Raw genomic sequence first — 23,590 nt, forward strand, 5'->3', positions numbered from 1 at the left:
AACTAGTTTTCTTTAATAATGAAAGGAATTGCAAGTCATCTGTAAAAGCACCCCAAGCACCAGCAGCACAGGCAAGCAGGCCACTTATTTGCTTTTGCAGTTCAGACTTTTCTGAAGTTTTTGATGACTTGCAGTGGAAAATTACTTGGAAAAATAAATAAGATTAATACTATAAAATCAAGAAACCTTTTCATGCTCACTCTTTCTGAAGTATTTGCTCCAGTAACTTGCAGGCCTAAACATTAAGATCCTGAACTTCGGGATAGAAAGAGTATGTACACATGTATACCAATATAAACAATTTTCAGCTGATGTGTATGTTTTGGTATACAAACACACACACACACACACACACACACACAGAGAACAGGAGGTGCCAAGTGCTAACACAAGACTGCAGATAAAGTACACGAATATTCTGAGCCCAGGGCTGTTTGCCACATCCATGTACACACAGCATGTGCATCACAGCGTACCATGTGCGCGTTAAGGGCGCAAGGACAGCAGGTACTGCCCCGAAGAAGTTACAGTCTTTCAAAAAGCAATTTTACAGCTCACTTCTTTGCCCTTAGGTTTCTTGGTACAATCTGCACCACAGCACTATAGTTTCTGCCTCTTGTACCCTCAACCAGGAGCTTCTGAAAGCAGAGGGTCACAGCCTGGTCTTTGCAGTGCACCAAGAGCACAGTGCGCGCACTACTTGCACACACGTGTGAAAGTCCCGAGCACGCATCAGCACTAACTCGCCTAGGGGTAAACCGCCAGAGCCTTACCAGTAAGAGGATCCTCGACCAAAGCCAACTGTGCCGAAATACAGGGAAGGTCGCCGCGGGAAAAGCCCCAGGCAACAACCGATGGCTCCGTACCCGTGTCAGGCAAGCACTTCCTCCAGCTACCCGGCGGCCCTAAAGTGTGAGGTCCGTCCTCATAGCCCACGCTCCCCGGGTATTCCTCCCTGCCAAAAGCAGGCGTCCCCTCGGGCGGCCGCAGTTCCCGGGACAAGGAAAGTTGGAGGCCGCCCCCCGCGCCCTGCGGCCGCGGCGCACGGGACGGCGACAGCCGCGCTCCGCGCTGCGGGAGCCCCGCTGCCCGCGCCGCGCCCGGGGCAACGCCGCGCCCGGGGCTCGCACGCATCTCCCTCCCGGGCCCGGCCCGGCCCCGCCGCCGACGGAGATGCCCCGGCCGCTCGCCGAGCCCCGGCCTCCCCTTCCTCCGCCGCCGCGCTCTCCGGCGGCCTCAGGCCCCACCAGCGACCCTCAGGTGAGGGAGCCCACGGGGACCCCGACGCACGGCAGGGACCGGCCCCCTCCCCGCCATCACCACCCCGGCGGCGGCGGCAGCGGTTGCTGAGCAGCGCCCGAGTCGCAAAAGCGGCGGCGCCAGGCCCGGGGGAGGGATGGGGAGCGCTGGCCGGAGCAGCCCGGTCTCGCCTCGGTACCCGCTTCCCCGCCGCCGCGGCTGCCGCTGAACCCCCGCATCCCCTTACCGGAGTGCCGGCGCCGCCGGCGGAGCCCGCGCTGCCGCTGCCACGGGTGCCGGGCGGGGGGGCGGCGGGGCTGGAGGGCGGGGGAGCGGCGGGAGGAGACGGAAGCAGGAACCCGCCGGCGGCGGAGCGGAGCCGGCGGGGACGGGGCGCGGGGCGCGGGCAGGGCGCGCGCCGAGGGCGGGGAGCGGCGCGCGGGCAGCGGTGACAGCGGCGCACGGCCCGGGCAGCGCGCGCCCCCGCCGGCGCGGTAGGAAGAGCCGCGCCGCGGGCGCGCGCCTGCCGGGGGAAGCAGCCTATGGGAGCGCGAGCCGGGGCCCGGTGCCGCGGGAGCGCCCCCGTCACGGAGCGCCGGAGCGCGCATGCGCGCCCCGGACCTTCCAGCGCCGCCGCTCCCCCCGCCCCGCCGCCTCCTCCCGCGCGCCCCCGCCCCGGGAGCGGCCGGGACGGGCGGGACGGGCTCGGCGGCGTTCCCGCATCGCCACGCGGCCCGCATCGCCGCGCGGGAGGCGCAGGAGCGGCCGCGTTTACCCCGGCGATGGGCGTGAGCGCGGAGCAGCGGCGCCCGGCTGAGCGAGGGAGCGCGGCGGAGATGGAGCGCGGCGGCGTTGGCGTTGCGGGGCACCCCTGAACTGCCGCTTGATCCCGCCGGGAAGGCGCCCCTGCCCCGGCTGGCTTTGTCCCCAGCAGCGATACCGAGCCGCGGGCAGGGCCGGCCGCAACCCCCGGCAGCGCTGCTGCCCGCAACAGGCTGGTCCCGCCCGCAGCGCCAGCGCATCCTGCCCGGGAACAGGCTTAGTGGTTTTAATGCAAAGATCCCTAGAAAAGACAGAAATCTCACGAAAATTTGTATTATGAGAGAAAAAGGAGTGCTCTGTGGCTGCTGGGTGACTGCAGGACTGAGGAGAGGCCCGCTCTCATCCAAGTACCCTTGATTGTTCCACCTTTGTGGCTTGACAAAACCCTTCCCAAAAGTGCACGTAAACGGGTGAACTCGGATGGATGCGGAATTTCAGGCGTCTAACCTAGCTGTAGTTTCCTAAACATTCATCTAGGGAAACTACATACATTTTAAAAGTTTGCAATGCGCACTGATAATGTTTTGGTGTGCTTGGCAGACGATGGCAGAGATGGGAAGGTAGCATGTAAAGTAGAAATTGTAGTAGGAGTATGTTAGAAGATACTGTGATTTAGGTAAAAGCCAGAGCTAGTACGGATGGATATTTTGTAACTATCACATCCTTTTTGCACCCCCTCCCAGAGCTCGGAAGAGCTGTTCAGCGTATTGGAGTTTTGTCCTGTATTCCTTCACACTTGTCTTCCCTGGTTTATTTCACTAGCCCTCTTGTTGGTTTTTGTTTTGGTTTGGGTTTTTTTTTTTCCCCAGAACTAGTAAACATTCACAAATGTCCTTGTAAGGCGTGAGACATTATGCCAGTGTCTTTTGGTTTTTCTTTTTTGACTTCATACATTCTGGATCAGCTGTGTGCTAACACGGAGCTTGGGGCACAACCACCGCCAGCATTGTCTGGGGGATGCCAAGAAGAGTTACAATATTCTGAGCCCATAGCAACCTTCCAGAGTGATCTGGAAATGCAGAAATAAATAATATATCTATCTTTCTTCCCTAAGGTTTTGATTCCTAACTGACAACAATAGAGATTAGTTGAGAAATAGATGATAAGCAGATTGCTGATGGTTGTCAAGTGCTGAGCGCAGTTGCCAGCTCCTATGACTGCAACAGTTGTTCAGTTGTTATACTTACTAACAATTATATTGCCTACAAATTTAGTCAAGGATTTATATTCCAAAATCCAGTTCCATAAATCAAAAACATTTTAAAAGTCTAGGTATATGCAAAAGGACCAAAAGCATATGCAGTGCAGGGAAGGGAATGAAGCCCCCATGCCTGGAAATATTCAACGTCAGATTGAACAGGGTCTTTGAGCAACTTGATATTGTAGAGGGTTTGGACTAGATGACCTTTAAAGGACCCTTTCCAACACAAATCATTCTGTGACTCAAAGCTGATGATCCAGAAACCAAGGCATGTCTTTCCAAATGATAACTGTATGTTGCCTTTGCTTGGAGGATGTCACCTAAAGAAGGATTCTAAAAGAAAGTAAAATTGTTCAGGAGACTTCTGAAAAGTGGAGATCTTGTGGTGAGTCTTTTCTGTCTGGTAGGAAAATACTATTTGCTAGACATTAACCTGATTACTAACCCACAAAATATTAGGGTACTTTCAATGCAAACAGTTCTTAGATACAATGTTTGCAAACTGGACGAAAATCAGGCCAAAATAGATGGATTCTTTCATTGATACAGTCGTGGTGATTTCAGTTGTACTTACTGTGGTGTGAAATTAAGTTCATTTCAAGTGATTGTTTAATGCAACAAGGAACCTACTGCTGGTTTTCTTGCTTTCAAGCCCATGATATTCTGTGCTACAGGCATATATTCTTAAATCAAAGAAAATTACACAGTACCATGCCCAGTATCCACTGGAGATACCAGTCAGCAAAATGTGATCAATCTGCATATAACTTGTACAGTTAGGAGTTATTTTTATTTATATTGCAGTTTCTAATTATGTCATAGCACCTACTCCTCATTTTTATTTTAAGGAATTTGTGACCTGAGCTGTGCTAAGGAGAAAGAAAATTAAATTATTAGGGAGAAAGGTGAAAAGATAGTGAGGGGAGTGCTGCTACAGAGTGCTAACTTTTTACAAATGCTAAATGCAGCAGGTACATACAATTGGAAGTACATTTCCCAAATTATACTGAAAGGCCAGCAGCTAATTTTATTTTACCACAAAAAGCTCATTTTTAGGTGTAAAATGCCTCTTGTGACTCCAACAACTTCTTCATCCCATGACCAAGGGGCAGAGCCTTAGTTTTTTTGGTGCTCTGAAATGCTTGGGAATGAAAATTTACACTAGAATATTGGACATTTTTTCACTACCATGGTCAGGAAATTAACTTTCTTAAACAATTTTAAGGTGGAGGATTTGAGTTCTAGTTGTGGAGTGTACAGTTTCTAGTCCTCAATCTCACAATCTAATGAATCACTTTTATCTGATACAGACCCAAAATCTGCTGGAGTCAGCTAATTCTTTCCACTTGGCAAGAAGGTGGTAGCACTTTCACATAGCAGGTGGAATCTCAGCAGGGCAACTCTAGTTTCACTTTGATGAGACATCCTGCCACCTGTCTCAGAAGTTCCTCTGAGTAGCAATGTGAGTTAAAATGGAATGTAAAGGTATTTTGACTTTTATATGAACACATACTGAAGTCTACATTTAAACCTCCCTAGAAACAAAATTCTACTTTCGTGAACTTTTTATTTCTCTGTGCAGTATTAACAAGTTGTCTCTTATTCTTCACTATCTCTGAACCCCAGAGCCATAAAGCAGTCTTAATGGATAACAACAACTCCTCCAAAAAATATCTTATCCCTTTATATTAAATTATTAGAAGAATATTCAGGTTTTAGCTATCACAGTAGTAAAAGTAAACTTAAAATAAAGAATCACCAGAGCTGGAAGGGATGTTAAAAAGTACTTCTCAAATTTTTTTTTTTTAATTAAGCATGAGTTAGGGACATTGGTTACCTTAGGTTTTGTGGACAATTTTTAATTATTGCAAGGTAACTGTACCTTGGAAATACTTCGCCTAAAAAGACATCCAATTCTCCATGTGACATCAGAGTTAAACCACACCTTTATCTGAATCCTACCATATGCAACTTGCTGCTGCAAATTGGCTTTATTTCATACCAACTAGTCTATATTACCTGCAGCAGACCACTGTAAAATGGTAATACTCAAGGATCACTAAAACTAAAATCAGAACAGGAGAGTGTTACAGGTATTTTTCTCTTTGCTTACTATAAAGAATAAAACAGTTTCTAGCATAATTTATCCAAGCTTTGTTTTGTCATATGAAGGAGGAAGAAGATATGGGTAGGAACAGCTCAAAAACCAGTATATTCAGGAAAGAAATGTAGAAATTACATTTGAAAAAACTGGAGTGGAAGGGTGTTACGCCTTCATCCCTCTTAAATAAAGACTATATACTGAGGAGGATGAGTTGGGGAAAAAAAACCCAAATATCTAAATATGTTAATTTTTCTTCTATGTAGAAGTCAACATGCTGTGAGTACCCAGACACTGCACCAGTCAGGAAACTGCAGAAATGCAACTGTAACATAAGAATTACAGAAAACATGTCATAGGGGTTAAAGGTAGTTCAAGACACAGCAGGAATGAGATTACAGAAACTGCCAATATTACATAAAACTTTTTAAAAATTCTAAGGCTATTACCAATCATTTAATGTAAAACCAAATTTCTTAAATTCTAAAGAACATTTTAAAGAATCCATCAAATGTTTCTGTTGTAGATCTCAGAATTTTTCCTGCTTTTTCCACTGGCTTGAAATCAGGTCTCGTACTTGTCAGGTCTCAGCTTCATATAGAAAATAATTTCAAATATTTGCAACATCCCTCCCAAGTTAGTAGTGTTTTAAGAAAAAAATTAAAATATTTTTACTACGACTTATATCTGTGTCTATTAAAGGATATCATGAAAGTTTATTTCTGCTTTTCCAGGAAATGCCAGCAGGTACAGCCAGTTACTGTAAGTGCACTACAAAGCAGTGGTTCCTCCTCTGTGGGGAAAAAAAAAAAAACACTGAATTACTGAGATGCATTGCTGTTAAAAGTTGTGATAGTGCTGCAGCATAACCTACAAAAGTACTTGCAGCTGCAGAGCAACTCAAGAAGCTTTTCTGTCCCATTAACCAAAACACTTTCAATTTCCATCTTGAAGCAGGTGAAACCATAACAAACATTGCACAAGGACTGTTTATCTGTACCCAAAACATTAGAATAAAGTGTTTATATCAATCAAAACAAACTTATTCTTTCTTGACACTTTCACATTTACAATTCTTCTTGAGTTGTAGTCCGATTTGATGTGGCATAGAAGCTTGTTTCTATTTACTAGTTTTATTGCAAGCAAAGGCTTAAAGGTCAAAAGGAACAAAGGGCAAACAATTAAAATGTGCTGGGTAGGTTGTGTAATCAAAAAATCATATTGTGGATTTCATTATACATCAGAGACACCTATGGTTATGTGGAAAATATACCAGCACAGTGGTATCTCTTCTGGGGAATTGAAGCAAGGATAGCTTCACTAACAGCAGCAGTCTGTACATCTCAGCAGAACAGAGACCACTCTTGTGTTATATTGGAAAGCGCAAAGCAAAGTAATGTAAATGCAATGGCAAAAGGATCTTCTCCATGTGTACATTCTTTCTTTACGCTGAGCCTCAAGTAGTACAGCTGTGTAAACACAATCATTTGTCCCTGCAGATGAGTAAGTAAAATACAGAGTATCCAAAACTTGTGATTTGGATTAGCCAAAACTATGCACAGTAAAAGCTACTTCAGAATTAAAATCCAACAATGTAACTTGCATTACAAGCTGGATGAGCTGCAATGTAAACACTAACACCTGAAGTTGGCCCACCACTTCCCACTTGAAGATCTCATTTCAGTTGCTGACAGCAGAAATACTTGTTTTCATAAACTCTCAGCCACTTGGACCATCATTTTTAAAGCTCAATCCCTTTTTTCTCAAGTGCCTTAAATTTCAGAGTGACAGTTTGAAATTTGTCAGGATTATGCAGGTAAAAAAATTGTGCCTTTAGTTTTTCCTTTAAAAGTGTATGTGTATTTAGCCAGATGATTCCTATAAGGAGCAAGGGGGAGGATATGACTTTAAAAATCAGATGTTTCACACCCTCAGAACTGCCATATAAGCAAATTGAGTTTTGCAACTTGATTTTCTTATCAAGTTTTCCAAATATGCTAATGGATATGGCCTGCTCTTTTAATGGGACCTAATCTGAAACTGAGTTTCTGGTCTAGCTGTGTATGGAGACAAAAAGAAGGAAGTCCTCTCTCTCTCATGTTTCACATCATCTCCATGCATTTCTTACCCCTGGAGGAGCCAGGATATCCTTACAGATAGACAAACTCATCACTTTTTCTACTGTAAAATATAGAAGAAGCAGCATTTCTAGAGCTGAGTAGGAGTAGTAATTACAAACTTCTAAATATGTCAGTGTGGTATTGTTAAGATGCTAATTGCCTCAATATTTCAAGGTTTCCTTGCTCCGATTTATTTTATAAGAGCTAAATGCAAGACATTCAAAAGAGTGCTGGTGTCTACACTATTTTCATAGTACTTTACAGCTGTATTAATTCTCTCTTCTGGACTTCTTTTCAGCTAGGGAGAAAATGAACTTGTTCACCACAAACACATTTTTACATGAAAATTTCCTGTCTTTACTCAGCTTCTATTTCTGCCACAAGAGGGAAGGGGGAAATGCTGGGGTTTGTTTAGTTGTGTTGGTTTTTTTGTTTTGTTTTTGGGTTTTTTTTTGAATGCTTGTCTCTGCAAGAATATTACTTCAGAGTAGTTTTTGGTTTGTATACAACTAGAGGGGAATAAATAAAGCTAGTGGGTTGCCAATGTTTTTGTACAACAGGTCAAGCTCTTGCTTTAAGATCTTAGCCCTCGAATTTAGGTTCTTGCTAACTTGCTGTGATTGATTCCAGATTGATGATTTATCTTTGCATTGGACTGGACTTTAAAATTCCTACTTGCTGATTTGCTTCCTTTTTCAGATCAAGTTCCCAACCCCAAAAAATTTCTGTAAATAAATGTATCATTTCTTGTAAGATTTTCAATATTTTGATTTAACAATAGCATTATCAGATAATTCTTAGGTATTCATGGAGAACAAGAACTTATCTGAGAGCCTCATCTGTGTGCTCCCAGGGTGTGGTGATTCCTTTAGCTTTCAAACAATGGATTTCCTGTGAAGGTAAACTTACACTCAAGAACAGCCCGGTCTGGTTTACAGCCTGAAATAGAAATGTGAAACATTTTATCTGTGGCTTATAGAGAGAATACTATCGGCTTTTCAAATAATAACCCCAGCTGTCCTCTTTCTCAGCACGGCCTTTGCAAGAGGTTTATGCACACGCTTTCAAAGAATGAGCAGCCGATAAAAGATCTGCTGGAGAAGGACAGTCTGCTGCACTGACCTGGCATGTCACCTGGAACTCTGCTGCATTCTGGACACAAATACTTCTGTAAACTAAAACCAGGCAAGACCAACACATTTTATTCAATCAAGCTTTCATTAGACTCAATTATTTTGTTTTCCTTTTGACTAATTTATGTGAATTTATTATTACATCAGTAGCTGCAATTGAAATAGTTCTTGAATGTCCCAAGGGCATTTAATTGTTATTGGGTCTATCAGTATTTGGCGCAAATGGAAAAACAGTTAATAAGCAAGCAAATCAATTTCTGGGCGCAATTTACTTATCAGCCTATTCTCACGTCACATGTCCCACATGTAACTTGAACGACCAGTTTTTCCTTCCATTAGCAAGTAGATTAAGAAAAAGGATCTACCTCCTAGCAAGCACCAGATAAACCAGATACTGCACTCCACCTGGAAATTTTCAAGTTATACGCAGGGCCTTCACTAGAATTGCATTGCTGTTTGTAGAAGCATTGAAACAAAGTAAAGATCGTGGCAAACAATTAAGTATGGCTTTGTATCTAATAAAAAAACAAAAAACCAAACAAACAAACAAAAAAAAAGAACCAGAAAAGAGCCTTCACTTCCACCAACCCTACAGCTGAAGCAACACATCTACTTGCAGCTCTGGAAGTGGGTCTTGCTACAGTGATAGATGTACTCAAGACTTTATTTCTAACTTATTAAACTGCATTATCCCTGAGGGGGAAAAAAACAAAAAAAAATTTAAAAACCCCAAAAATCCCAAAACCACAAAAACAAAGGAAAAACAACAACAACAACAACAAAAACAACCTCCAGATGGTTAAAAACATACCACGCTCTTTGCTGGGAATGAAAGGCTGTAGGGAATGAAGGGCTGTTGTGAGCAAGTTACTCTGGTATGCCCATCTGTGTTGTTTCTCCACCACATGCCAAAGTTGTTTAAGGTTCTGCTTCTGACATCCAGCATTCCCACTTGGTGGCAGTTCCCTTAGTGTCCCACTGTAATCACAAAGCTGTCAGCTAGTGGAGAGAAAGAAAGCTTTTGTCAGTAATGCTCAGAGGCACTGCACTGTTACCAGGCTTTAGAACTGGCTATCTAATTTCATAATTTTCTCTGGATTCTTGTGATAATCAATTTACTTCTAACCTTAAAGAAGGAAAATTATTCAATATACTTAGAAAACCAAATAATTTAGACTTCTCTAGTAATTTTGAAAAATGTTATGTTGTATGATATGAAGAATTGAAACTGTTTTCCTTGCTAACCTTTCACCTTTCTTGAATTAACATCTAAGTGATTACTTCAGGGCATCTCTAACAATCAGCTGGGGGGGGTTCAATTCCAGTAATATACAGGTACACTTTTCATAAAGTCTGATAGTTCTTAGATTAAGTATGTGAACATTGCCTAAGACAGCCTTCTCTCCTCAGTTGTGCCAGATTAAGCTGAGCTGTTGCATCCCCTTTTAACAACACAGAAAGCAGCAGTGCAAGGCCCAGGTTAGTTCCTGGTTACTACCAAAAGCAGTTACTGATCTGGCCAGTGTTGAAAGAGGATTAAAAGACACACTTTTGCTCTCTAAGCAAATATGTATTTGGCTACTGTAGTAGTGTTTATTTGCACTAATCATAAGCAATTTACAATTTGCAAGCTTTTTCCCATTCTGAGTTAAAATTTGGACATGAATATGGCGCATGTGTGAGATTAAAATTTATTTTATCTAAACTGGTAGCACAAAACTTTAATTTGCACAGGGAATTGAGAGAGAAGTGGTTTACTAATTTGGGAATTATGCCCAAAAGTCTGCAGCACATAAGTACAGATTCCTACCTCATAAGGACTCAAAATGGGTGAACCTCTTTTTGTGCTATTCCCTTCCCCTGTATGCTGCAGGTGGTAGATAGACTGAGCTAGGAACACATATATAATCTATCTAGTCTTATCTTAGCAGAGGTGAACCAAAATTCTTTCGTAATTCCACCCAACTGAATCTATCTTTGTAGGGTGGCCACAGAACAACTGATAAGTTGCAGCATTTTACTCCACCCTCTATGATGGCTAGTGCAACAATGCAATCTTATAAAGCCAACACTGTCTACATTTATATTGTGTTCAAATAAGGCTTGCTATTTGTCTGAACTCAAAGAGTTACCTCCAGGGAAGAGTTGAAGAAAGCTTAGCTCCTCTGTCATCGGAGACATCAAGGGTGAAAAGTTTACATAATCTTCTACAAACATATTTTAATAAAAATTATTGCTTCCTTTTGATGTTTCTATTTCTTCTTGAGTCTACAGCCAAGTTCATATTTGATAAGAGAAATAGGAGTGCCATGAGAGAGAACTGGTAAAAACTGACATATGTAGATACAGCTTAAACACTGAGGAGTCAAAAACACATTAACAGCAGCACAGATCTTGGAGCAGAAAGATTTATATAGCAGGGTTCAATCATTCCAGTGTTCCTCTATAGCAATGCCAGAAAGGATAGTCACAATCCAGAAGGCCTTCAAACCTGCACTAATTATTATAAGCTTGTTTTTTATTATTTTCTCTTTCCCACTTGAGTAATACAAAACTTTAAATAGCTAAAATAATGCAATTAGAGAATTAAATAATAAATTGTATTGTGAATTACCTGTACATGTATTCCCAATAACTGCAAATATGTCAGTCAGTCAAACTCAACTATTTGGATGCAATAAGTAACTTAGGAGTACTTTCTAAAGGCAGAATCCCAGAGGTGACCGGCAGCAGCTCATGGAAAGAACTGTGCGTGCCCATCTGACTGACATTATATTGTACATATCCAGGGTGAGCAAAACAGCTTCTGTTCCCAGCTAAACAAATGATGCAGGTCATGTTTCATCTGCCAATGACTTCTTTGAGTTCTGTGTGGCAGTCAGCCATACCTCACTCTCATCATCAATACAGCTGTAAAAATACGTACAAAATCTTTGATCGTTTCACCTCTTCAAATAGTACAGCTGTTCTTGTTAACAAGTTTCTAAATATTCTGAATCAGAACATGTACATGTAAAAGAGCATTTTAAATCTCTACTGCAATGGTTTGAAATGTTTCAAAATATCCACTGGCATGAACAGAGCAGCTACTATTGCCAGAAATTATTATTGGTCTCTAGTGAAGAGAAACTTTCACGCTATTCTGTTACTCTGAGTGTGAGTAGTCTCTTTCTGAAAAAAGAGAAATACATGAAGTGGCTGGAAGATAAACGTGTGAAGTGGCTTTTGATGGTTTTGCTGGGTAATCATGCAATTCATGCAATCTGCCTTTCACCAAGACCAACTGTTTCCTTGGGCTGAAGTACCTATGAGCTTCACCAGCACTGTAAAACTGATCTAGATTTCCTGTTTAAATCTTATTTTTTTTTATCCAATCAACTCTTCTCCAACTTATTCTGCCCAGATTTTAAATTTGTTCTTTGTCTACTTTTGAAATTTTGTGCTAAGTAAATGGTAAAACTCTACTCCATCACTCCGATGGGCAGGTGTGGATTTGGTGCACTGGAGTGTGTTGCTGGAGTGTAGCTGTGCCACTCTAACCCATATACCACTCTAACCCATATACCACTATAAGCCATACACCACTCTAACCCATATACCCACTCTAACTATTAACCTGTACCTCTGGCAGGGAAGCCACACAAAACCTGGCACATTTTGTATACAATGACCTGGCAGGATAAACCCTCTGTTAGATAGGCCTTGCAAATGTAGACAAGTATGGTTACAGTAGATGAACTGAAATGAAGATGTTTCTCCTATCAGCTCTGCTGTTGATTTTTTGTGTGAACTTTGACCACTTTATAACTCATCATTACTTTTCCTGCTTTCATCTGAAGAATGGTGAGATAACAACTCTCGCAAAGGCAGCGAGCCAGCATGTGTAGAAGAGATCTGAAATCACCAGATAGAAGGTGGCTCTCACAGGACAGCAATGCAATGTATCAAATATCAATGCTACAGTTTCTTTTTAAATAGTATTGGATTCTGGATTTTCATCAGAATTTATTGCAAAGTTTTATTTCTCTGTTGGCATGACAAAGATGTTCTTTTATTGGTATCTTGGGGAGGTTAATTGCATTGGAGTGTTTTGTTTTAAAGTTCAAACCTTCAGTGAATGCAGGCAAGCTGCTTTTTTATCATAAGATTTCATCACACACCCTGTTCCTGAGGGATATTTTGGCTATTAACAGTCCTATTGGTTCAAATTTTATTTCAGTAGATTTTATATTCTCTGGTATTGCCACCTCTCTTCAACTCTTGAACTCTTACAGACACCCACCCTATATAGGCTCTAAACGTAGGCTTTATTGAACGGGTGAAATATTTACTGAGCCATAATAAGCCCCATACAGTGCTCAGTAAATGACACGTGTACATTGTTTTGGAACATGCTCTGAGATCCTGCAGGGTGAGGAGTGGAAAATACTCCCTGTTACATAGATGGCTTTGCATAATGGACCTCAGGTACTACAGAGTCAGTTTAGAAGCCAAAAGAGAATATAAGGCCACACTTCCCAAAATGCTGCTGTGCGCACACCAAGGGAACTCTCCATAGCTACCAGTTTTCTACAGGAAAATGTCAGAAATGTGGACACAGAACAATATAAGTATAATCCCTGTGTTCATGTAAGTGTGAATAGCGCCAAGCTCCGTGCAGCTTTTTTCCACCTGGCACACTGTGTGCATTTTTAAATAAGGCTTCACAAATTAGACGATCATGTAGCACAGAAGGCAGTTCATTGCAGGAGGCTAACCAGCTTAATTCCAGCTAATGGTATGGTTCTGGCTGTAATTTCATAAGGAATTGGTCCTTTTCCTTGACACCAAGAGGAAGATATGGCCCAGAATCCAGACTGAGGGGTATGAGTAAGAAATAGTTTGGAAAAGGTTTACATCCTGTGCCATGCATAATTTAGGGAAACTGGTAGAAACTCTTATTATTTGATAATTCAGCTGATTGTGTAAGTAACTAAGAGACAGTAGCATAGGCACTGATGTCCCAAGCTGGCAGTATGAAATGTGAGCACAAAAGTAGTGAAATTATTCTGGAAGTGTTTGAAACAATAGAACCACTTAATAATTTTAGCTAATAGTTTTAATTATTGTTTAATTTTAACATATATATAGTACAAATGGTGTGTTATTCTTAAATTACTCTTAGCCAGCATTTAGCACAGTTGTCATAAGCAGCTAGTGTGGGAATAGAGCTTGGGAAAATTAATGAAATTTTAAGTTTTGTTAAGCTAAACTTGATATGCTTCAATGAACAAGGCCTGGTAGAAAGTGATGTATTGTTGAAATTGGATACAAGAAGCATAGAATTTATGGACTACAAGGACATTTGCAGAAACCAGAAGATAGAGAAGAAGCTAATAAAGACTCAGTATATATGTGCTGAAAAGTCCCTACCTGGAAAAAAAAATACTAAAAAGACTGAAAAATATAAACTAATTAGCATGAGAACTGAGAAGTCAATAACCAATAGAAAATATAATACCCATTAATGAAGGACAATCATGTAATTTAGAACCAATGAACATTAATTTCTTTGTTTGCTAAAAACATATAAGTAAATGAGTTTTGCATCTGCATTTGTATAGAGGCCAGAATTTTGTTGGCCACACACACACCTCCAGGCTAAGAATAAAGTAATGCCTTACTCAATGACACTAAAAAGACAGTGTTAGAGAGTCTTATTTATCCTGACAGTTTCAGAGGATTTGGTAGCTGAAATGTCATTCAGCATTCAGGACTCTGCCTCTACTGTGACTTGCTGTAGCCTCTCAGCATTCCCTGTGTCTTCTGAAGGCACTGCTGAAGGTTCCCTGTAAGCTGAGACTAACAGAGCAGTGGCAAAGAAAGATCTGCAATTAGCAGTTACCGAATAACCTGTCTGCCGCAGCAAATGTCTCCATCCACTATTCAGTAATAAAAGGCATTTAATTAGTTATGTGTGAGAGTCTATATCCCTGGTCAACCTTTAATTTCATTGCTTTAGCAAAATAAGCTAGTTAAAACTAGACATCTGTATCTCTGATACAGATGGAAACTATGATATGGCAGCAAATTCTTTAGTCCGTCACCTTCTACCCAAAGTTTACTAAGCCAAAAAGAAACTAAAATCCATTCTCATAAAGGCATAAAATTTGGCTCAAAAGGCAACAAGGAATGACAGCATTGTTTTATATCTTAAATGTGAAATACTGTTTGTCATGTGACAGGTTTGAATGCAGAAGTCAGTTATCTGACTTGCTTCCTGTTAAATCTTATATTGTTCAGAAATTGTAAACAAACTCTTTATTGCATTATTGCCTCAGATGACTGTTTAAAGTATTAAAAAGGAGCATACGTGTGGCTCAAAGTTAATATTTGTGCACTGAATTCATGCACTAGAGCTGTGACCAGACCTACAAAGCAAAGCCCAGCTGTGCGCTCAGTGTGCCAGTTCCTTGGGTGGTGCTTGGCCTGTTGCAACATTGCAGTGCTAACATTCCCCGAAGCTCTTGCTGGCAGTTTTAAGGCATGATGTAACAAATGTCCTGTGGGTGGAACGCTGCCCAGCTCCGAGGTAGTTTGCTTGGTTTGGGTTTGACTTCCGCATAAACAATTTGCATGTTGATTTTTAACACAGTAATTCAAAAGGCAAATTGTGCCTACACCTTTTCCTGTTTCTTCCACAGACTCATTGAATTAAGCATTTAGTCAGGTCAGCTTCACTTTGCTTATTTTATGATCCTCCTTTGTTTCATTACAGTTCACATTTAATTTGAATGCTACTGAATATTTCTTCTAAATGTGCACAGTTTAAAAAAACTTTTCATTTATGGAGGCTACTCATCCATGCCAATCACTGTTGTCAGATTTGCATTGAAGTATTCACTATTGAAATATGCTGTGTTCTCATACTACCCATGGAATAAATTACATAAGGCATTCCTGTTTCCATAATCCAAATTCTCACCAGATCAGTAATATCAAACCAAAATCAATTGGCAAGTAGGCCTAAGTCCAAAAAGGAGAAAACACAGCTCTACTTTGTTTTACACACTTCTCTATCATTTAATTCTGTACAGAGATTATATTGAAGATTCAGGTTATTGATTATCTTTAAGGTAGGCTACAAAAGTTGTAAAAATCTTCAAACACCTATTAAATTTATATCATCATCAATAAACAGAGAGGCAAATCCCCAATGACAGCTTCATTTGGTCTAAACAGATAGAGCTGCTTTGAAAACCACAAATTTACAGATTTGCACCACTCCAGAATCAGACATACATGTACACAGAAATATACAGAAGTTAAATATTTCCATGCAATAGAAGTTGTGGAGTCAGCTGTTCTAAAAGCTACCAAACAATTTCTATTATGAAAGGGCAGAAGTGTCTAATCTAGCAGAAATGCTGAAAGGCAGAAGGAAATATTTCTATTTTGAGCATGATTTAAATTCGTTAGAGCTCCCAGGTCTGGAAAATAATGGAATGGAATGGATTGGATTGGATTGGATTGGATTGGATTGGATTGGATTGGATTGGATTGGATTGGATTGGATTGGATTGGATTGGAGGGGACCTTACTGATCATCTAGAGAAGAGGCTAGCAGGAGGTTCAAAGCAAACAAGAAATGTAATTTTTCATATGACAGGTAGTGGACCTGTGCAACATCTTGCCACAATTGCAGATAGTAAAGTTCACATGGGCACAGAGATACCTGCTAAGGGTCATTTAAGACTGCCAAACAACATTCAGCTCAGGGAAAGATGGCTGGAAACAGCTGGAGTGCAGGAATGTGTTAGGAGAAAGGTAACATTCCTGCCTGCCTGCCTTGTGCTTCTTTCCTGGGCCCCTCTGTATGGCTAGTGCTGGACATGGGGCACTGGTCTAGCTGGGCCTCTTGTCTGACCCAGTACACCCAGTATGGGTTCTTGGATGATTCAGTTCTTGGGTGAATACATCAGTGATGCATTTCTGAGTAAATGAAGTGTTACCTCCTCAACCCTATGTAACAGTAAGCTTAACCATCTCTTCCTATTCTAGAGCAGCACATTACCAAATAAGCCTGGTTTACAATTTGTTGGTAAATCAGCCCTCATAATCACAGGATGGCAATATCTGGATATGCTAATTTTTAATCAAATAAATTACCAACTAGTGCCAATTTGAAATACTTTAATAATACTTAATATGATATGCAAAATATATAACTATTAAAAGGTGTCATCACCTTGAATTTATATTGGTTATGTTTTTCTTGACTGAGTTATGCAATTACTCAAACAATGACAAAAAACTTACATGGTGGTGTGGTATAAAATTGTCTTCATGTACCAACAGGAGAAAGAGCAAAGAGGGATAAATAATTAGGAAATTGTTTCCTAAATAATTAGGAAAGCTTTGATTCAAATTTGATTTTCATTCAAATTGCTGTACCTGTAAAGTGATGTGACTCCATCATCACAAGTCCTGCTGCAGAGTGTTCTGAGGAAACCATTAACACACTAACAGAGAATAATGGGCTTGTCCACAAGGAGTAATCAGTGCACAATAAAGCAGGAGATAAATCCACAGCATCTCAGCCAGCTTGCAATTACTATTATAGTCTATTTCCACATGCAGGAAAAAATTAATGTCACAGTATCTTATACCTGACAACTTAGACTTACACAAAGTTATAAGTGACAGACACTGTGAGAAGTACCATGGTCTCTATCTGCTAAAAACCTTCTTTCTGTCGTCTAAAAATCATCTTTAGTCACCTGAAGTCTTTCCACCTTCACACACAGAAAACATTGCAGTTGCCCATATGAGGCACCGCACAGAAGTTATTTAAATAAGGAAATTTTGCATATGGAGAAGAAACAGTTTTCTTTGAAGTACACTTGCAGCTATTAATTGTAAAGCTGTGGGGGCTGTGCTGGGTTATACTGGAAGAAAGTACAGGTCTTTGAAAGTCGCTGAGCTTGTCTTCCACAGACTGTTCATACACAAGTGACATATCCATGAAGAAGCACAGTGGTTCCTTGCTTAGTAAATCAGGTGAGAAGAATAACATCTACCAACAGCACCACACTGAATTCCTGAATTCACAGCCTTAGGAATAGGTAGAAAAAACAGATCCACAAAGTCAGTCTTGGTAGGTGAACTCACCTTTGCAACTCTGGGTGAGTTTTCAGCAGAGCGCAGACTCTGTCTTCTGCCAGCTTTATGAGATGAACAACTTCCATTCAGTGGGTGTGCTTGGACACAGATGCACTCTGAATAAACAGATCACCCACAGACTCTACAGTATCTTTTACAAGTATCATCAAAATCAACTCAAAATCTCAAAACGGAGATTAATCAAAAAGATGTTGTGATGGTTCAGAAGCAGGTCCAGTGGTCTGTCTAGTCCACATATAGTGGTCATGTGTTTCAAACAGTCCAGACACAAACAAGAACAAAACAAACTGGATTAAATATTTTGCCCATCTTCTGGTAGAAGCTGATATGGATCTTACTTGTATTTATGAAAGAATTAAAGCTATTTCAGTAATGTCACATTTCATTTGGTATGCATTTGCAGGTTAGCTATCCAGTAAAATCTGTTTTTCAGAGTAGATTTTGTTAAAAGCCTCCATGAAAACCAGCACTATATCTTTACTGTTTAGATGGGCTTGGCTTACTCTTTTTCTTGCTCAACTGTAAAATAAAAGAGGAACTTACTGGGATGCAGTGCTATAAAACTGGGGTGTTTACTATATCCTTTTAGCAATTTTTAGTCCTAAATTATGTATAGACACTTTATCTTATTAAGGATCCTTATAAGGATTATAGCCCAGAGAGCACTTGTTTTGAAAGAAATATATGGCAGGGAGGTAAGGCAAAATCCTGGTTTAAATACTGTTAAGTGCCATTAAGTTCACCTTATCTGGCAACATCTTTCAACAACCCTGGTTACACTGCAGTTTGTAGCAATAGTTATGAGTTATTATATTTCCCACAGTGTCTTATATTAATACAGTACTACATGTGAAGAAGACAAAGAAGGATTCATTGGCGAAGAAAAGATAGCGGTAGTAAGCAAGGGAAGAATTGTCACAATCTGCTGGGTCACAAACCGGGGACATGAAATACACACAAGACAGAATTCTGCTCGAAGAGACAGAGCTGTATGTAAGAGAAAAACCTACCATAAGGAATAACATAAAACCAGACACCCAAGCAGTGTTACTTCATGGAGTCAGAAGTCCAGGAAAAGAGTTTGTATATCAAGTTTTCTTGTATGTACACCAAAATAAACCACAAGCAATTTTATGTAGATAATTTCTGGCTTCCTCCAGCATGCATGTTAATTACTGCAAGTGTTTTTAATTAATCAGAATTTTAAATATGGGAAACATGCTTTATGAAATAGTAATGGGGTTCTACAGAAGCTTAAGCTTTCAACTACTCGAAGTACAACATAAAAAGGTTGTGTTCCATTTTAATTTACTATTCAAGGCTTTGCTATAATTTTGTGCAAACAGGCAATGAGGGACCACTAAAATGCAACTAGTCCTGCTGGCACAACCCTGCAATGAATTTAACATAAAGGTCTGTTTCTCTAATGCTAATTTAGTGAGGCTATAATCTGAAAGCAGAAACAGATTTAAATGAGATAATGGCAGAGGTTTACACTGTTTTTATTTTCTGCTATGGAAAATCTGGGGAAATTATTCCACCAAAGTGGTTGCATTTCAGTCAATTTCCTGGATACATTTTATTGAATAAAATCCCCACAAATTTAAAAGGAAATACCAGAAAATTGAAATCAACAACAAATAGAAAACTGAAGAAAAGAAAAATAAATCAAGTGAGGAAAGGTTTGGCATTTAATCCATGGGCAAGGGAGATTTTGAGAAGACTTAAGAATATAAGGCAATAAAGCAAGTATGCTTCTTTACTGTTTTCACTAAAATAGTCTGGAGCAAAGAATGAACATTGTGATATCTGAGGTACAAAATCAATGCAATTGAGATTATATTAATCAATTTACCCTTTTCTTCCTGCAGCTGATTCAGTCTGTCTGCAACATCCCCTGGATTTCACTTGAAATGTTCATATGAGGAAGATTCTCATTGACAAAATATGCAGGCCTACTTTTATTTTTGTTTAACTATCTTTATATGTACCCATAATTGCTTCCCCTTTCTTCTGTATGTTTCATCCAATGTCTCCTGTAACTAAAGCAGGCACTTTTTAACTACTTGTCTGCACAGACTCTAGAAAAATAGTGACCTGAAGAATCTCTCCACATTTCACTGCAATTACATAACTACTACTATTAGCCTCAACTGCTACCCTCTTCCATAAGCTATTTTATCATAGACTGATAATTTCATCGTTTCCTACAAGCAGTGCATAAGAAGCAGATTGTGACTTAACAGCAAATAACTATTCGACCAAAACACTAAAATTTGATGGCAATTACATGAATGGTAGTGCATTACAAGGCAGCCGGCTATTACAAATTTAAAGCATATACTCCTCTCTACACAATATGTTTTGACACATATATAAAATAATATTTTGAGAAGCTTTCTTTTTCTAGCCTGACTTAAAGACAAAAATCCAAGTAAAAAAAAATATTTCAAAACTCTCCACCAACTGGTCAGAACTGAGGTTATTGCCTGTCAAGCATGATGTGCCCATTTATCTCATGTTAGTGTAAGAGCTGTGGTCTGATCTGATGGTACACAAGCAAGCTGCAATTTCCTTGCTCCTATTTACTTGATTTCCTTTTGCTCAATTTAGGTATGAAACTGGGAGCTGAACCTACTGTCACTCAGGAGCTCTTACTGGTTGTGGAAATGAAGCTATCTGTCGTAGCACTGTACCTGTAATACTTCACAGGCTGAAGCACTAAGAAAATTTTCTGCAGAAATTGCTCAGGGCAAAATCAAATTCTCACTTAGTACAGGCTCTTAATTTCACTCCTATGCAGGCAGTTGTGTGTGGTCTCTGGGATTTATGAAATACAGTGATTGAAAACTCTGCTGGAGAGATTGCCCTGTGTGATCCTGGACTGAAAATGAGGAACATCCCTTGTAACCAGGCCCACTAGAGAGCATCTATTCTCTGCTGCTTCTCATTATCTGTCACTCAATTATAAAAGACTTCTATCCTTGATTTCTTGCATCAGTTATATTTTTATTTCAGGTTGTAAGAAATTTGCTCTGCAAGTATATGATTTAGGATCTTACCTCTGAAATGCTGAATTTAACTCCTTGTTGGTATTTATGAAACAATTCAGATGGTATTCTAGGATGAAGGAACAATTTATCCTGCTCTCTTTTTTCATGTCATGTTTTTTTTAATAGATTTCCATGCCAAGTACTGATATTCTTCTATTCAGAAGGTCCCAACTTCATTGCTCACTATTTTTTAAATACTATTAGGAATAGTCATTAAGAATAAAATAAGCAAAATAAGACTAGTATAACTTGAAAGCCATACAGCCTTCTCATTGCATGAACTATAGTGCAGAATAACTTTACATGTCTCAGAAACAGATCTGCATCTCAGCTTGTAATAAGAGAAAGATTTCTTCTGCATGTGACAGAACTGTGAGCATTTATATGTAAATTTATCAAGTCTGATAAGAGGGCAGATCAGTTTTCACTGTGACTATGAATTAATTTACAAGGTTTCAGAAAGGTTCTATATTCTTCCCTTCTCTTCCAGATAAATCAATGCATTTTTTTTTTTAATTTCTTTTTTGGTTCTGCATTTAAGAGGGAATTTTCTCCTTACAGAGGCAAATACTATAAAGAAGGTGCTCAGGGATGGTGGCAGTCACCAGCAGCTACAAAACTAAGGAACTGATATTAGTGAGAAGAGTCCTCAAACAGAAAGTAAGAGAAATAGAAGCATTAAGAGAGAAGACAATGCACAAAGGTGAAAGGAGACATGAAGAGAGATATCTTGAAGAAGAAGTCAAGATGCAGAAAGAACAGATTCACAAATGGAAGTCAAACCACAAACCTGAGCAACTAAAAATTTGTATGAGACATTTTGATAATACCAAGAAAAAAGTAACTAAAAGTAGATATGAAATAAAAAGTAAAACTTCAAAGTTAAATAATGAAACATTGAGTCAAAGAGTGAAAAAGGAGCAGTTCCATGAAAACAGAATTCCTGTTGTCTGATTTCTTAAAAATTGTTTCTTATGACTTCACAAACTCTGAGTGAAGTTTTTCCTGGTGTTGAAAATTAATAATAATTAATAATTGTACTTTCACTGGAAGAAGGAGCACATGCTACAGCCTTTCCAGCAAGAAAGGCAAGTGCAAATTTTTTCCTTCATCCAGTCATCAATCTTCATGAAAACTGCAGGAAGTTGGTATTTTTAAGATCTTCACTGTTGTTGCTGAGGTTTCAGCTTACCAATGGGTTAAAGAATGGGTCATTAGATTTAGATGCTCACATAAACACACACACAGCTGAATCAAATAAGCCTTAAGAAATAAGACAAATTGGGTGGAACAAATCCCAGTGGAAGAAGAGCTGGGGTTATGGAGTGGAAAGGAGATGAATGAGGCAAGACAAAGAGAAAACTGACTTTGTCATGGCTCCGGGAAAAATGGTGAAAGAGGAGGTAAAACATTGAGACAGTGTTTAATAGAGACCTGAGAAGAAGGCAGAAGAGACTGATTTATTGAAAAAGAGGAGAGGAAGGGATAGGATGTGAAAAGGCTGTGTCTGACTGCTTCTGAAGTAGGAAGGGGAAGAGGAAGCTCTGGCTCCCCAGTGATAGGCAATATGGAAAAAGAGGTTTGAAGGCAGAAGAGAGCTCAGTAAACTGAAGGAGGAGATAATGAGAAGAAAAGTGAACATATGCAGCAGTGAAAAATAAAGTAGTGCCACCTTACTGAAGTGACAGAAGGCAGTGGGCCCAGGCAGCCAAGGACAGAGATGTGGATATGGGGAAAGGATAGGCTGACATAAGGATGAACTGTGTGAAGACAATTGGGTAATGGGCATTAGATCACTTCTGCCTTGCAGCTGTGTGCCAGGGAATGAGGATGAGGCTGGAAAGGGCTGGCAGGCCTGCTCAGCCACTCTGTGTTGTGGACACTGCCAAAGGGGCAGGTGGAGCATAACTGGTAAATGCTTTGTTCATGGGAGAAATATTGAATTATGTCTGGTAATTATACAGCAAGGGAACTAATGATAATGATGTGCCTGTGTATCAGTGTCTCTGGGAGTATCACGTAATAATTTTTACCAGTCAAAGATGGTTGTGAACTCTCCAACAAGACATGGTTTCATCAGAACAGGCTAGTATCAGCACTGGGATGGCATCAGCATCTTTAATGAATCATGGAGTGGGATTCCAAGGGACTGCCAGGCATCCAGCTGCTACAAGCAAGGCAGCCAACTGGCTTGGGGGCCTAGAAACTCTGAAACTACTTCCAGAGGGCAGACACGTCCCAGCAATCCAGACCTGGGAAGGGAGCAGACACTGAGCAAAATTAACACAGTCATGAAAGTCACAGCTGCTATTCAGGAGGTGGGCAGCACTGAGCCCAGTGAGCACCACACCAATTTCAGCCAGCAGCTGCCAGGGGTCATACTTCATTTCAGAAATCCCATGTGTTGGTATTTGCAGTCTATCTTTTCAACAGAAATTCCATCTTACAGGAAACATCAGAAAATGGTGTCTTTCCCAGTCTAAATAAAATATATCTGTATTTCTAAGATTTGGCCAATTTTGTTTGCCACATATATTTGCTATTTGCATGATCAAAGGTTTCTGAGTCATGGTGAATCATTAAAAAGTTTTGCACTTGGAAATTTGTGCATCATTCTTCAACACGCATCACTGATTTAAAATCTTTCTGGCATGGCTTGAGCCTTCTCAAATGCAGTTCATGCAAAGGGGAAGAGACCCTCAGCTGATGCTGTTCCAGATCAGCAAAGGTGCAGAACAGGCAAATACAAACTGAGTCAA

General features: G+C 40.3%; 2 protein-coding genes across 7 annotated transcripts in view; one reads left to right on the top strand and one right to left on the bottom strand.

The window, feature by feature from the left end:
* The window catches only part of FUT8 (fucosyltransferase 8), a 95,200-nt gene extending 93,574 nt beyond the window's left edge, over positions 1–1,626 (bottom strand). For 4 of the 6 annotated variants that reach the window (XM_030274153.4, XM_030274148.4, XM_041716586.2 and 1 more), the window contains exon 1: positions 1,487–1,626. The gene's annotated coding sequence lies outside the window, so the exon portion shown is untranslated. The remainder of the gene's footprint in view (positions 1–1,486) is intronic. The other 2 variants (XM_072929891.1, XM_072929890.1) reach the window with 1 other exon arrangement.
* LOC121470072 (uncharacterized) lies at positions 478–23,337 on the top strand. Its single transcript, XM_072929643.1, has 4 exons — positions 478–507; positions 673–857; positions 912–1,260; positions 8,515–23,337. The coding sequence occupies exons 1-4, from the start codon at positions 478–480 to the stop codon at positions 8,602–8,604; spliced, it is 654 nt and encodes a 217-aa protein (XP_072785744.1). The 3' UTR covers positions 8,605–23,337.
* Positions 23,338–23,590: the final 253 nt, after the last annotated feature.

This window comes from Taeniopygia guttata, chromosome 5 (assembly GCF_048771995.1).
Source record: "Taeniopygia guttata chromosome 5, bTaeGut7.mat, whole genome shotgun sequence".
NCBI lineage: Eukaryota > Metazoa > Chordata > Aves > Passeriformes > Estrildidae > Taeniopygia > Taeniopygia guttata.